This window comes from Anomaloglossus baeobatrachus, chromosome 5, assembly GCF_048569485.1.
Source record: "Anomaloglossus baeobatrachus isolate aAnoBae1 chromosome 5, aAnoBae1.hap1, whole genome shotgun sequence".
Lineage (NCBI taxonomy): Eukaryota > Metazoa > Chordata > Amphibia > Anura > Aromobatidae > Anomaloglossus > Anomaloglossus baeobatrachus.
The window spans coordinates 300,543,233-300,559,119 of record NC_134357.1 but is presented as its reverse complement, the minus strand read 5'-3'; the positions used below and the strand labels follow the sequence as shown (position 1 = coordinate 300,559,119).

The 15,887-nt window shown below is 51.1% G+C and overlaps 1 protein-coding gene across 2 annotated transcripts in view; it reads right to left on the bottom strand.

The window, feature by feature from the left end:
• The window catches only part of SLC38A12 (solute carrier family 38 member 12), a 91,179-nt gene that overhangs the window by 39,833 nt on the left and 35,459 nt on the right, over positions 1 to 15,887 (bottom strand). For both annotated transcript variants that reach the window (XM_075349655.1, XM_075349654.1), the window contains exon 4: positions 10,971 to 11,049. In XM_075349655.1, coding sequence (XP_075205770.1) covers positions 10,971 to 11,049 — 79 coding nt within the window. The remainder of the gene's footprint in view (positions 1 to 10,970; positions 11,050 to 15,887) is intronic.

The following is a 15,887-nucleotide window of genomic DNA, read 5'->3' as shown; positions in this document are numbered from 1 at the left end:
TTAGGGCAAGATACACTGCCCTGATCTCCAGAACATTGATCTGAAGTGAGGACTCTTGCTGAGTCCACGTACCCTGAGCCCTGTGGTGGAGAAAAACTGCTCCCCACCCTGACAGACTCGCGTCCGTCGTGACCACCGCCCAGGATGGGGGTAGGAAGGATTTCCCCTTCGATAATGAGGTGGGAAGAAGCCACCACCGAAGGGAAGCTTTGGTTGCCTGAGAGAGGGAGACGTTCCTGTCTAGGGACGTCGGCATCCTGTCCCACTTGCGTAGGATGTCCCATTGAAGTGGACGCAGGTGAAACTGCGCGAAAGGGACTGCTTCCATTGCTGCCACCATCTTCCCCAGGAAGTGCATGAGGCGCCTCAAGGGGTGTGACCGACCTTGAAGGAGAGATTGCACCCCTGTCTGTAGTGAACGCTGTTTGTCCAGCGGAAGCTTCACTATCGCTGGAAGAGTATGAAACTCCATGCCAAGATATGTCAGCGATTGGACCGGTGTCAGATTTGACTTTGGAAAATTGATGATCCACCCGAAACTCTGGAGAATCTCCAGAGTAACGTTGAGGCTGTGTTGGCATGCCTCTTGAGAGGGTGCCTTGACCAGCAGATCGTCTAAGTAAGGTATCACTGAGTGACCCTGAGAGTGGAGGACCGCAACTACTGTAGCCATGACCTTGGTGAAAACCCTTGGGGCTGTCGCCAGGCCGAACGGCAGTGCCGCGAACTGAAGGTGTTCGTCTCCTATGGCTAAGCGCAAGAAGCGCTGATGCTCTGGAGCAATTGGTACGTGGAGATAAGCATCCTTGATATCAATCGATGCTAGGAAATCTCCTTGGGACATTGAGGCGATGACGGAGCGGAGGGATTCCATCCGGAACCGCCTGGTCCTTACGTGTTTGTTGAGCAGTTTTAGGTCCAAAACAGGACGGAAGGACCCGTCCTTCTTTGGAACCACAAACAGGTTGGAGTAGAAACCGTGACCCTGTTGCTGAAGAGGAACCGGGACCACCACTCCTTCTGCCTTCAGAATGCCCACCGCCTGCAGAAGAGCCTCGGCTCGCTCGGGAGGCGGAGATGTTCTGAAGAATCGAGTCGGAGGACGAGAGCTGAACTCTATCCTCTAACCGTGAGACAAAATGTCTCTCACCCAACGGTCTTTTACTTGTGGCAGCCAGGTGTCGCAAAAGCGGGAGAGCCTGCCACCGACCGAGGATGCCGACGTTTGAGAGGTTATGGACGCCACCTGCGGCGCAGACGTACGTGTGAGTGCGTCAATTTGCGCCTGACCAGCTGAGATAGCTTGGAGTGCCCATACGGCTGCGAATGCTGGAGCAAAAGACGCGCCGATAGCTTCATAGATGGATTTCAACCAGAGCTCCATCTGTCTGTCAGTGGCATCCTTGAGTGAAGCTCCATCTTCCACTGCAACTATGGATCTAGCCGCCAGTCTGGAGATTGGAGGATCCACCTTGGGACACTGAGTCCAGCCCTTGACCACGTCAGGGGGGAAAGGGTAACGTGTATCCTTAAGGCGCTTGGAAAAACGCTTATCTGGACAAGCTCGGTGTTTCTGGACTGCCTCTCTGAAGTCAGAGTGGTCCAGAAACATACTCTTTGTACGCTTGGGAAAACCTGAAACGGAATTTCTCCTGCTGAGAGGCTGACTCCTCCACTGGAGGAGCTGAGGGAGAAATATCCAACATTTCATTGATGGACGCAATAAGATCATTCACTATGGCGTCCCCATCAGGAGTATCAAGGTTGAGAGCGGCTTCAGGATCAGAATCCTGATCAGCTACCTCCGCTTCATCATACAGAGAGTCCTCTCGCTGAGACCCTGAACATTGTGATGATGTCGAGGGGATATCATAGCGAGCTCGCTTAATCGGTCTGGGGCTGCGGTCCGTGTCAGAGACCTCACCCTGGGATCCATGAGACACCCCGGGAGGACATTGCTGTTCCAACTGAGGGGGACCAGGGGGCAATGATTCCACAGTGCCCCTGGCTTGAGATGCCGGCCTGGACTGCAAGGCTTCTAATATCTTAGCCATAGTCTCAGAAAGTCTTTCAGTAAAAACTGCAAACTCCGTCCCTGTCACCTGGACAGTGTTAACAGGTGGTTCTCCCTGGGCCACCCTTAGCAGAGGCTCCGGCTGAGAAAGTGCCACAGGGGCCGAGCATTGCACACAATGAGGGTCAGTGGAACCTGCCGGCAGTATAGCCGTACATGCTGCACAGGCAGCATAGTAAGTCTGTGCTTTGGCACCCTTGCTATTTGTGGACGACATGCTGTTGTCTCCTCTGAGCAATACAGGAGGGTATATAGACAAAAATCAACAGTGCACCATACAGTGTAAAGTATAGTCTATAATCATATAATCTATAAGTACACTTCTGCACTAGTGGGGCCAGCACCACAGGTGCTGCTTACCGTCTGCGCAAAGCCGTTGTGTGGGCACCAGAAATCCTGCCTGGGTCTCCCTGAGCTTGTCTCTCCTCTCCAGCGTTAGCAGAGCTGAGAGGAATGGCTGCCGGCGTCCTGAGGAGAGGAGGGAGCCGTGGGCGTGACCCAGAAAAGTGCGGGAACTGGTGCCCCACTGTGCAGAGTGAGGGGGGTGGAGTATGCAAAGCATGCTCCAGCCCTCAGTGCTGCCGTCCTGTACAGCGTCCCGCCCTTCCCCTGATTGGCAGGGCTGGGGGCGGGAAGAAAACGAGACTAGGCCGCAAAAGCCGGGGACTCGAGTTATAAGCGCGGCCGCCGTATAAGCGCGGTCGGCGCGGAAGTCCCCGGCGCACTAACAGTCCCAGCCGCGCCGCAGTGATAACCATGGCAGCGGCGGTCAGCGCGGCAGTCCCCCTACACAAACACACTCAGCGATGCTGAAGTGTGTAATGGCACAAACGCAGTCAGCGCTGCTGTCCCCGGTGCACTAGCACACCCAGCAATGCTGGAGTGTTGCTGTGCGCGGTCCCCACGGGGACACAGAGTACCTCAAAGTAGCAGGGCCATGTTCCTGAACGATACTCTGCTCCTATCCAGCATGGTCCTCAGGAGCTGTGGATGGAGCACGGTCTCCTGTGCCTGGAGACCGAAAGGATCCCACTTCACCCAGAGCCCTAATTGAGGGATGGGGAAGGAAAGCAGCATGTGGGCTCCAGCCTCCGTACCCGCAATGGATACCTCAACCTTAACAACACCGCCGACAAGAGTGGGGTGAGAAGGGAGCATGCTGGGGGCCCTGTTATGGGCCCTCTTTTCTTCCATCCGACATAGTCAGCAGCTGCTGCTGACTAAGCTGTGGAGCTATGCGTGCATGTCTGACCTCCTTCGCACAAAGCATAAAAACTGATGAGCCCGTGGCAGCACGGGGGGTGTATAGGCTGAAGGGGAGGGGCTTTACACTTTTAGTGTAATACTTTGTGTGGCCTCCGGAGGCATAGGTATACACCCAATTGTCTGGGTCTCCCAATAAGGAGCGACAAAGAAAAAGGAGATTCTTTGAATAAAAAACAAAACAAACATACAATATTTTACAACTGGGTTATAAAATTTAGACTCTTGTGATTTTCTTTTTGTTTGATTGTTTTTAAACAAAAAAAAGAATTAATTGAGCCACCAGTTTAGCATGCACACTGCTGCTCCATTCTAATAGAAATAGGAGTTTCCTGTTCTGCCAGTGCAAATCCCTGTGGTTGGACCACCACCAATCAGCCAGGTATCACTGGACAACTCCTTTAACCTCTTCACGACACATGACGTACTGGGTCGTGCAAGGTTAATCCCCGCTGATTTCAACAACTGACGTGTGCCTACCAAGCGCAAGTAGAATCAAGCTCCACCCGCGCCTATTAACCGCTTACATCTTGCCATCAAAATCTGACAGCGCCGCGGTAAGCATTAACTTAACAGCGCCATCAGAAGTCACGTAACGTGATCACGTGACTTCCGGTGGTTGACATATTAGCACAGTCCTGTAGCTATCATGAGTCACTTTCTCAAGATCTCAGCTGTGTACTGGAGAGATGGAAGAGCGATCAGACAGCTGATCCTTATAGCCCCCTAGGGGTACTAGTAAAAATTGAAAAAAAGAAAAAAAAAGTTTTGAAAAAAAATAAAAAAAAAAATAAGAGTTTAAATCACCCCTCGTTCAGCCCATTGAAAATTAAAGGGTTACGAAAAAAGAGAATTTTGTTTACTTACCGTAAATTCTTTTTCTTATAGTTCCGTCATGGGAGACCCAGACCATGGGTGTATAGCTACTGCCTCCGGAGAACACACAAAGTTACTACACTCAAAACGTGTAGCTCCTCCCTCCTAGCATATACACCCCCTGCTAGCCAGTCCTAGCCAGTTTAGTGCAAAAGCTGAAGGAGGACATCCACCCACAAGAAGAGACAGAGTAAAATCCGGAAGAACCGGAACCTCTGTCTACAACAATAACAGCCGGTGAAAACACACGGAACAAGAAACCTGCCAACAGGCAATAGGGAGGGTGCTGGGTCTCCCATGACGGAACTATAAGAAAAAGAATTTACGGTAAGTAAACAAAATTCTCTTTTTCTTTATCGTTCCTATGGGAGACCCAGACCATGGGACGTTCAAAAGCAGTCCATGGGTGGGAATAAACAGACAACTGAGAAGCAGGCAAAACCTAACTTCACAAATGGGCGACAGACGCCTGAAAGATGCGTCTGCCGAAGCCCGCGTCTGCCAAAGCATGAGCATGCCTTGGATAGAGCTTCGAAAAAGTATGCAGATTAATTCGAGCTGCAGTCTGACAGACCTACTGAGCCGTAGCCTGGAGCTTGAAAGCTCAAAAGGCACCGACAGGTCTGATCAAATGTGCTCTGATCCCCGGCGGGGAAGGCACTTGAGTACACTTGTCAGGCCTCGGGAATGGCTGACCTAAGCCAACGAACCAGGGTCGGCTTAGATGCCGAGAGACCGCTACGCTGACTAGTAGTCAGCACCCGAGAGAGGTGCACTGCCTAATAACGGCGGTGCAAAACACATAGATCCGGAGCGCCCGCACCAGATCCAGGATATGCAACGCTTCCTCAAGCGATGAACAGGAGCCGGACAAAAGGAAGGCAGGAAAATTGCCCCGGAAAAGGTGGAAGCAGTAACCACCTCAGGGAAAAAAAGTCCGGAGTCGGACGGAGACCACCTTGTCTTGATGCAAAAGACGAAAAAAGGGGGTGACTCCGAAAGAGTGCAGCCAGAACTCTCTGGCGGGAAATTATAGCCACTAGAAAGACTACTTTCTGTGAAAGATGAAACAAAGAAACCTCCCTAAGAGGCGCAAAGGGGGGTTTCCGGGAACCGGGAGGACCGGATGAAGGTCCCAGGGCTCAATAGGCCGCCGGAAAGGCGGAATAATGTGAGATGCGCCCTGAAAGGAGCGCACCGGAGCCAGCCGGACGATATGCCGCTGGCACATACTGACAGAGCCGAGACCTGTCCGTTAATGAGGGATAGTCCTAGCTGAAGACCGGACTGTGGACAGGAGGGTCGGCAAGGCTAAAAAGGTCAAAGGACACTTTGAAGCTCGAGTCATAGCGGAGATGACTTCAGGAAGGATACCAGAAGTCGCCAAGATCCAGGACTCAATAGCTACGCCGTCAATCTGAGAATCCAGAAATCTGACGGAAAAAAACGGACCTTTTGAGAAAAGGTCTGGACGGACCGGAAGATGCCATGGCAACCGAACGGACAGAAGGAGCAGGTCAGGGTACGAAGCCTGCCTGGGTCAGTCTGGGAATGAGAATGACCCGACGGCCCCCTTAACTGATCTTGCGCAGGACTCTGGGCAAGAGGTAGAGACGAAGCTGGGACCAAACATGAACCAGCGTGTCTACCGCAAAACTTGAGGATTGTGGACCACGGTTGGACAGCTGAAATAGTCCGCCTCGCAGTTTTCACATCTAGGATGTGGGCTGCGGATACGGTGGACTAGGAGTCCCTTGTCCACTGAAGAATGATAAGCCGCCAAGATTGCTAGGCGGCTGAGTGTCCCGCACTGGAAGTTGATGTAGGAAAACGCTGTCACGTTGTCCGACTGGACTCGAATGTGCCTAGCCGCCAACAGATGGTGAAGGCTTAGAGAGCTAGAAATACAGCTCTGATTTACAGCACATTGATCCAGAGGGCTGATTCGGACAGAGTCCAACGCCCTGCGCTCCACGGTGGAGATATACTGCTCCCAAGGCGGAAAGACCAGCATCCTGGTGAGGATCACCCGGGACGGGGCCAGGAATCCCTGAGACAGAGTGGCCGAAATCACCACTGCAACGAGCCTCTGGACAGTGGCGAAGCCACCACTCCGTGGAAGGAGGGAGGTCGCGTGTACAGCGGAAAAACTCCAGTCTCAGAGGACGCAGGAGAAACTGGGCAAGGAATCGCTTTCCTTGACGCCACCGTCTGACCAGCACCTTATTTGGTGTCTGATAGAACGACGTCGACCGCCAGAGGAGGGACTACTGATCGACCAAGAGCAGTTTCACAAGTGCCGACAGAGTCTCGAATTGCGTCCTTGAGAACCTTTGGGTCGAAGTCAGAGTGGACTTGGACAGAATGACAAGCCACCCGAATAGGTAAGAGTGGCGAGAGTAAGCGAAGTACTCTGCTAAGAGTCCGCACTGGATGAAGCCCCGAGAAGAAGGCCGTCCAGGGCAAACGATCACTGCCAATCTCTAAGGGTGCAGGACCCTAATCACAGCAGCCCTAATGAGAATACTCGAGGGGCCGTGGCTAACCCTAAGGGAAGAGCCACGAATTGGACCACTCCGATGGCAAAACGTAGTCAACGCTGGTGTGAAACTGCGATTGACCCCTGTCGAAAGGCATCTCTGATGCCGATGGCTGCTAGGGAATCTCCTTGGGTTCTTGATTGATCCGGTGAAAAACACACGGAACAAGACAGAGACTCCATGTGAAAACGCCACACCTGACCATGCTTGAAAAGCTAAAGATCCAGGTCGGAAGGCACCGCCCTCTTCGGGGACTAGAAATAGATTTAAGCAAAAATCTCAGAACCGTTCCCAGTCGGGAACCGGTACAATTACTCCATTGGCCTGCAAGAAATGCTACGGCCTGTGAGAAGGCGGCGGCCTTGGAGCCGGGAGGAGTTGACAGAAAAAAATCTGTTTGGCGGGTGGACAGAATTCCACCCTGTAGCCATGGGAGATATAATCCCGGCCCCACTGAACGGAGACGTGGTAGAGCCATACGTCACCAAGTGGAGAGAGCCTGCCACCGACCAAGGAGGTGGTTGGCGTGGCTAGATAGCTCGGAGGAAGCTGACTCCGTGGTAGCAACTCCTGCGGCCTTCTGAAGACGCAGCTGCAAGCCATTTGGTGCTATGAACCAAAACCGAGCTAGATGACGATCAGATGGAGGAACGGAAACCACTAAAACCTCAACTGATTCCTGTCCTGGACAGGTTCCCTGGTTTAGGTTTGTGGCAAGGAAGAACTCTCCCCGCCAAGGGCTTCCTGAATTTCATCCAGTTGGTTCCGAAGAGACTGGTCCCACCACAGGGGAGCCCAGCAAGGAACCCCTAAAGAGGCATCTGCTTTCCATTTCCGAAGCCACAGGAGCCTGCGGATAGCGAGGAAAGTAGCCAAGACCACCGCCGTGCGGTGTCCTGCATGGCATATCTGGCATAGGATGAAAAGACTGAAGTCTGGAAGTTCGGGCAACCGTCTTGGGCATAGAGTCCCTGTGAGGGAATGCATCTCCTCCAGACAAGCAGAGAAGGTACAAAAGAACCGCACTGCTGTAAAGCTGAGGAAAACGAAGCTGCTGCCGCCCCAATACCGACTTGGCCCAAGGGACAACCGGGCGGACCGCAAAACCTTAAGTGAGGAGCTATCAGCCACTGACATAACGGTCCGGGCTGAGCCACCTGAGGTGAATGAGCCCACTTCTTGACCACCATTGGTGGACAGGGGAAACACATTCCTCAGAATCACGCTTCATGGGAAGCGACTGTCAGAGCGGACCCTGGGCTTGGTCACAGGGGCCTGAAAACTGGAGTGGTTAAGGAACACACTTTGTGTTCTCCTAGGCAAGGTAACTCCGGCGGATTGGGGTCCAGTACAAAATTAATGTACCGTGGGATCTTATAGAGGTGCTGTCAGCCCCTGATACAACTATCCGGGCTGAAAGTCTGGACACCGGAGGGGCCACGTTTGGCGAATGAGTACACTCCTTGACCACCTCTGATGGGAGGGGGAAACAGGCAGCAGAACCCCGCTTTGGGGTCTGCAGGACAGGCTGTGAGCTTGGACGCAGCAGGGTGAAAACTGGAGTGGTTAAGGGACACACTCCTCATCCTGTTAAAGGTATACTGATGCCTTTCTGCCAGTGGGGAATACTCCACTGATACAGGTGGATGGACACAATCCAATCATTCGCCTCTGCGTCACGGACGGACGGATCAATACATAAAGTAGCGTCCGAGCCCCTGGTAGAGACATCCTCCTCGTCCAGTGAGTCAGCTCGTAATCGGAGCTGCGGGACGGGGAAGGACAGGGGACCCTGCGTCTCCCTGTCAGGAGGACGGGATCTGAGCCCAGAAGGAGGGTCGTTTGTGAGCTTTATTGAGCGAGCTGAAGCAGAAAACGCCCTGAGAAGGGAACTTTAGCTCAGCAGATGCCGGGACAGCCGACTCCTGGAAATAGGATTCCCTCAGGGGTCAGCCACCGAAACCGGAGCAGATGGAGGGGCCACTAATGAGCCTCCAAGCTGAGGGGCCACAGTGGTTATGAGCTCGGTACAGCCGTACGAGACTACTTGCAGTGAATAATAAAAACAGCCTGCAGCCCTGCTCTGTGAGACATGCTGCAGAGGTGGGGGCTCTGTCAAGACTGGCCACCAGCATATATAAACAGATAAAACAAGCAGCTGCACAACCGGAGGTTGTGGCTGCCAATCGTTCAAAACGACATGTCTGTGCCCCCTGGTCCCTCAGCCCAGGTCCCCACTTGTCACACTGTGGAATCTCTGTGCCCATGCAGGCACAGAGAACGCTGAGAACATGGCGACCGGAGCGAGGAGAGGGGGCGGGGCCTACTCTGAGAGCGGCAAAAGGATTCTGTCAGTGAGGTAGCCAGGGGAGGGAATCTTTCCTCAATGAGGAGTGTCCCTTCGCTTGTGCTGCGCAGCCGCTGGGCGGAGCTACACTGCCTCTCTGCATGACTGACATGCAGAGACAGTGGAAACCGAAACTAGGCCCCAGGCGAAGCCGGGGCCTAGAGTAAAACATGCGGCCGACGTGCAGGCACCATCGGCGCGGTTCTCCAGTGAAAACTGGAGAACCGGCCGGAAATGTTAACACCAAACATAAAACACATTCCCCCAATAAATAAACATAAAGGACCCTTGGAAAGACCACTTTCTGTGGTAATAACGTCTCATATACTTAGCTTGTGAGACGCAGGTTGCCAGGGTCCTGGGGGGTGATAGCTCCGTCCAGCAGGGTCCTGCAAAAGGGCTGCGGATGGAGACCGGTCTCCTGCAAAGCAGTGAGAACCGTGTTGGCTCCGACTTCAAGCCAGAGCCCCAGCATGGGATGGTGAAGGAGCGCGGCATGAAAGGGATACAGCCCTGAAATCAACCTTAACAGCAGCCCCGCAGTGGGGTGTGAAGGGACATGCCGGGAGTCCAGACTGGACCCGCTTTTCTTCCAAATCTTTGTCCAAAAGGAAAAATCAAAAATCAAAATCAGAGAATGCATGTGTGTGTGATCCTCCTGAAACACAAAGCATGAAACTAGGACTGGCTAGCAGGGGGTGTATATGCTAGGAGGGAGGAGCTACACGTTTTGAGTGTAGTAACTTTGTGTGTCCTCCGGAGGCAGTAGCTATACACCCATGGTCTGGGTCTCCCATAGGAACGATAAAGAAATAAAACATATATACACATATTTGGTATCATTGCATTCAGAAACACCCGATCTATCAAAATATAAAATCAATTAATCTGATCAGTAAACGGCGTAGCGGCAAAAAAATTCCAAATGCCAAACTTACGTTTTTTGGTCTCCACAAATTTTGCGCTAAATGCAACAACAGGCGATCAAAACGTAGCATATGCACAAAAATGGTACCATTAAAATTGTCAGCTCGAGACGCAAAAAATAAGTAGTCACTGTGCCATAGATCCCGAAAAAAATGAGAACACTACGGTTTTCAGAAAATGGCGCAAAAACCGAGCCTTAACAATCTTGAGAATTTTTTTTAACCCCTTAGATAAAAGTAAACCTATTCATGTTTGTTGTCTACAAACTCGTACCGACCTGAGACATCACACAGACACATCAGTTTAACCATATAGTGAACACTGAATAAAATATCCCAAAAACTATTGTGCAATCATACTTTTTTCTATTGCTGTTTTCCAGTACACTATATGGTAAAATTTATGGTTTCATTTAAAAGTACAACTTGTCCCGCAAAAAACAAGCCCTCATATGGCAAGATTGACGGGAGAAAAAAAAAATAAATAAATAAATAAAAAGCAACGCCCGGGGTTGAAGGGGTTAATGGCAATCTGTCAGCAGGAATTAACTCCCCAATCTATTTATACGACATGTAGCTCTAAGACAAGTCCAGCAATACTTTTCCATAACCAGTCCGTTCCTCCACTACTGGGAAATCACAGTCTAACATACAAATGAGGCTGAAGAGCTGTTGTAGATCTGGGGCCTCTGTCACTCCAGCTCTAATAGCTCCTTGGCCACAAGTCATGCAGCATAGAGGCTGTCAGTCAGACAGAACAAGGCAGAGCTGGGAGGGGAATAGAGCTGGAGTGACAGAGGCTTCAGATCTACAAATAGCCCCTCAGCCTCATCTGCCTTTCCACTTAAATTCTGATGTCTCAATAACAAAAAAGAAATTTGTCATGGCTGGATTCTGTGAAAGAAAAAAAAAATATTTGATTATTTTACAGATAAACTCACCACCTCCTTTTCCCATCTCTTCCAGCGTAACTGGGCATTAGCAGCAGCCATAGCTTCAACAACAAAGGTTGTTGTCATATAGCTAGAAAGAAGTAAAACAAAGTTCATCGAAATGTGAAATTAAGCCACTGTCCGATAAATAGAGACACAAAAGCCATTGCTGTACAGGATTAATAAACATAACTGGTGTAAGAAACAGCGCCACACTTGCCCATGGGTTGTGCCTGGTACTGCAGTCCAGCTTGACTGAAGTGAACAGGGCGGAGTTAGAATAAAGAGAATTTTGTTTACTTACCGTAAATTCTTTTTCTTATAGTTCCGACATGGGAGACCCAGACCATGGGTGTATAGCTTCTGCCTCCGGAGGACACACAAAGTACTACACTAAAAAGTGTAGCTCCTCCCTCCTAGCATATACACCCCCTGGATAACCAAATACAGTTAGGTCCAGAAATATTTGGACAGTGACACAAGTTTTGTTATTTTAGCTGTTTACAAAAACATGTTCAGAAATACAATTATATATATAATATGGGCTGAAAGTGCACACTACCAGCTGCAATATGAGAGTTTTCACATCCAAATCAGAGAAAGGGTTTAGGAATCATAGCTCTGTAATGCATAGCCTCCTCTTTTCAAAGGGACCAAAAGTAATTGGACAAGGGACTCTAAGGGCTGCAATTAACTCTGAAGGCGTCTCCCTCGTTAACCTGTAATCAATGAAGTAGTTAAAAGGTCTGGGGTTGATTACAGGTGTGTGGTTTTGCATTTGGAAGCTGTTGCTGTGACCAGACAACATGCGGTCTAAGGAACTCTCAATTGAGGTGAAGCAGAACACCCTGAGGCTGAAAAAAAAGAAAAAATCCATCAGAGAGATAGCAGACATGCTTGGAGTAGCAAAATCAACAGTCGGGTACATTCTGAGAAAAAAGGAATTGACTGGTGAGCTTGGGAACTCAAAAAGGCCTGGGCATCCACGGATGACAACAGTGGTGGATGATCGCCGCATACTTTCTTTGGTAAAGAAGAACCCGTTCACAACATCAACTGAAGTCCAGAACACTCTCAGTGAAGTAGGTGTATCTGTCTCTAAGTCAACAGTAAAGAGAAGACTCCATGAAAGTAAATACAAAGGGTTCACATCTAGATGCAAACCATTCATCAATTCCAAAAATAGACAGGCCAGAGTTAAATTTGCTGAAAAACACCTCATGAAGCCAGCTCAGTTCTGGAAAAGTATTCTATGGACAGATGAGACAAAGATCAACCTGTACCAGAATGATGGGAAGAAAAAAGTTTGGAGAAGAAAGGGAACGGCACATGATCCAAGGCACACCACATCCTCTGTAAAACATGGTGGAGGCAACGTGATGGCATAGGCATGCATGGCTTTCAATGGCACTGGGTCACTTGTGTTTATTGATGACATAACAGCAGACAAGAGTAGCCGGATGAATTCTGAAGTGTACCGGGATATACTTTCAGCCCAGATTCAGCCAAATGCCACAAAGTTGATCGGACGGCGCTTCATAGTACAGATGGACAATGACCCCAAGCATACAGCCAAAGCAAAAAAGTGCAAAAAAGTGGAACATTCTGCAATGGCCAAGTCAATCACCAGATCTTAACCCAATTGAGCATGCATTTCACTTGCTCAAATCCAGACTTAAGACGGAAAGACCCACAAACAAGCAAGACCTGAAGGCTGCGGCTGTAAAGGCCTGGCAAAGCATTAAGAAGGAGGAAACCCAGCGTTTGGTGATGTCCATGGGTTCCAGACTTAAGGCAGTGATTGCCTCCAAAGGATTCGCAACAAAATATTGCAAATAAAAATATTTTGTTTGGGTTTGGTTTATTTGTCCAATTACTTTTGACCTCCTAAAATGTGGAGTGTTTGTAAAGAAATGTGTACAATTCCTACAATTTCTATCAGATATTTTTGTTCAAACCTTCAAATTAAACATTACAATCTGCACTTGAATTCTGTTGTAGAGGTTTCATTTCAAATCCAATGTGGTGGCATGCAGAGCCCAACTCGCGAAAATTGTGTCACTGTCCAAATATTTCTGGACCTAACTGTATAGCCAGTTTAGTGCAAAAGCTGAAGGAGGACATCCACCCACAAGTAGAGATAGAGCAAAACCCGGAACAACCGGAACCTCTGTCTACAACAACAGCCGGTGAAAACACACGGAACAAGAAAACTGCCAACAGGCAACAGGGAGGGTGCTGGGTCTCCCATGTCGGAACTATAAGAAAAAGAATTTACGGTAAGTAAACAAAATTCTCTTTTTCTTCATCGTTCCTTATGGGAGACCCAGACCATGGGACGTTCCAAAGCAGTCCATGGGTGGGAATAAACAGAAAACTGAGAAGTAGGCGAAACCTAACTTCACAAATGGGTGACAGCCGCCTGAAGGATGCGCCTGCCCAAGCTCGCATCTGCCGAAGCATGAGCATGCACTTGGTAGTGCTTCGAAAAGGTATGCAGACTGGACCAAGTGGCAGCCTGACAGACCTGCTGAGCCGTAGCCTGGTGCCTGAAAGCCCAAGAGGCACCGACAGCTCTGGTCGAGTGTGCCTTGATCCCCGGCGGGGGAGGCACTTGAGTACACTGGTAGGCATCGGAAATGGCCGACCTAATCCAGCGAGCTAGGGTCGGCTTAGAAGCCGAGAGGCCCTTACGCTGACCAGTGGTCAGCACAAAGAGAGAGGTGCACCGCCTAAGAGCAGCGGTGCGAGAGACACAGATCCGGAGCGCCCGCACCAGATCCAGAGTATGCAACGCTTTCTCAAACCGATGAACAGGAGCCGGACAAAAGGAAGGCAGGGAAATGTCCTGGTAAGGGGGAAAGGAGATACCACCTTAGGAAGAAAGTCCGGAGACGGACGAAGAACCACCTTGTCTTGGTGAAAAAACAAAAAAGGTGACTCCGAGGAGAGCGCAGCCAAATCAGAGACTCTCCTGAGGGAAGTTATGGCCACTAGAAAGACCACTTTCTGTGAAAGACGAGACAAAGAAACCTCCCTAAGTGGCTCAAAAGGGGGTTTCTGCAAGGCCGTGAGGACCAGATTAAGGTCCCAGGGATCCAGAGGCCGCCGGTAAGGCGGAATGATGTGAGATGCGCCCTGCATGAAGGTACGCACCTGAGCCAGCCGGGCGATACGCCGCTGGAACAACACTGACAGAGCCGAGACCTGTCCCTTGAGGGAATTGAGGGATAGTCCTAGCTGCAGACCAGACTGCAGGAAGGACAAAAGGGTCGGCAGGGAAAAAGGCCAAGGGGCGTGGCCGGAAGAACGACACCAGGACAGGAAAATTCTCCAAGTCCTGTGGTAAATTTTGGCCGAGGAAGACTTCCGAGCCTGAGTCATAGTGGAGATGACTTCGGGAGGAATGCCGGAAGCCGTCAGGATCCAGGAGTCAAGAGCCACGCCGTCAATCTGAGAGCTGCAGAATTCTGGCGGAAAAACGGACCTTGTGAGAGAAGGTCTGGGCGGTCCGGGAGATGCCACGGCACCTCTACGGACAGACGGAGCAGGTCTGGGTACCAAGCTCGCCTGGGCTAGTCTGGAGCAATGAGTATGACCCGACGGCCCTCCATTCTGATCTTGCACAGGACTCTGGGCAAGAGAACTAGAGGGGGAAACACGTAAGACAGACGGAACTGGGACCAATCCTGAACCAGAGCGTCCGCTGCAAAGGCCTGAGGATCGTGGGAGCGAGCCACGTAAACCGGGACCTTGTTGTTGTGCCGGGATGCCATTAGATCCACTTCCGGAGTTCCCCACTTGCGGCAGATCGACCGGAACACTGCCGGATGCAGAGCCCACTCGCAGTTGTCCACGGTTTGACGGCTGAGATAATCTGCCTCCCAGTTTTCTACGCCTGGGATGTGGACTGCGGATATGGTGGACTTGGAGTCCTCCGTCCACTGAAGGATGCGTTGAACCTCCAACATTGCCAGGCGGCTGCGAGTCCCGCCCTGGTGATTGATGTAGGCAACTGCTGTCGCGTTGTCTGACTGGACTCAAATCTGCTTGCCCGCCAACAGGTGGTGAAAGGCTACGAGAGCTAAGAGCACAGCTCTGATTTCCAGCACATTGATCGAGAGGGCTGATTCGGACGGAGTCCAAGTGCCCTGTGCTCGGTGGTGGAGAAATACTGCTCCCCAGCCGGATAGACTGGCATCCGTGGTGAGGATCACCCAGGACGGGGCCAGGAAGGAGCATCCCTGAGACAGAGAGAGGGGCCGAAGCCACCACTGAAGAGAGCTCCTGGTCTGTGGCGACAGAGCCACCAACCTGTGCAAGGAAGAAGTCCGCTTGTCCCAACAGCGGAGAATGTCCAGCTGCAGAGGACGCAGATGGAACTGGGCAAAGGGAACCGCTTCCATTGACGCCACCATCTGACCCAGCACCTGCATGAGGTGCCTGATGGAATGACGGCGGGGCCTCAACAGAGAGCGCACCGCCAGATGGAGGGACTGCTGTTTGACTAAGGGCAGCTTGACAAGTGCCGGCAGAGTCTCGAATTGCATCCTTAGGTACGTGAGTTCTTGGGTCGGGGTCAAAGTGGACTTGGGCAGATTGACAAGCCACCCGAATTGAACAAGAGTGGCGAGAGTGAGCGAGACACTCCGCTGACAGTCTGCGCTGGATGAAGCCTTGACAAGAAGGTCGTCCAGGTAAGGAGTCACTGCCAACCCCTGGAGGTGCAGAACCGCAACCACTGCTGCCATGACCTTGGTAAATACTGGGCGGGCCGTGGCTAACCCGAAGGGGAGAGCCACGAATTGGAAATGTTCCTCTCCGATTGCAAAACGTAGCCAACGCTGGTGTGAAACTGCAATTGGCACATGCAGATAGGCATCTCTGATGTCGATGGATGCCAGGAAATCTCCTTGGGTCATTGAGGCA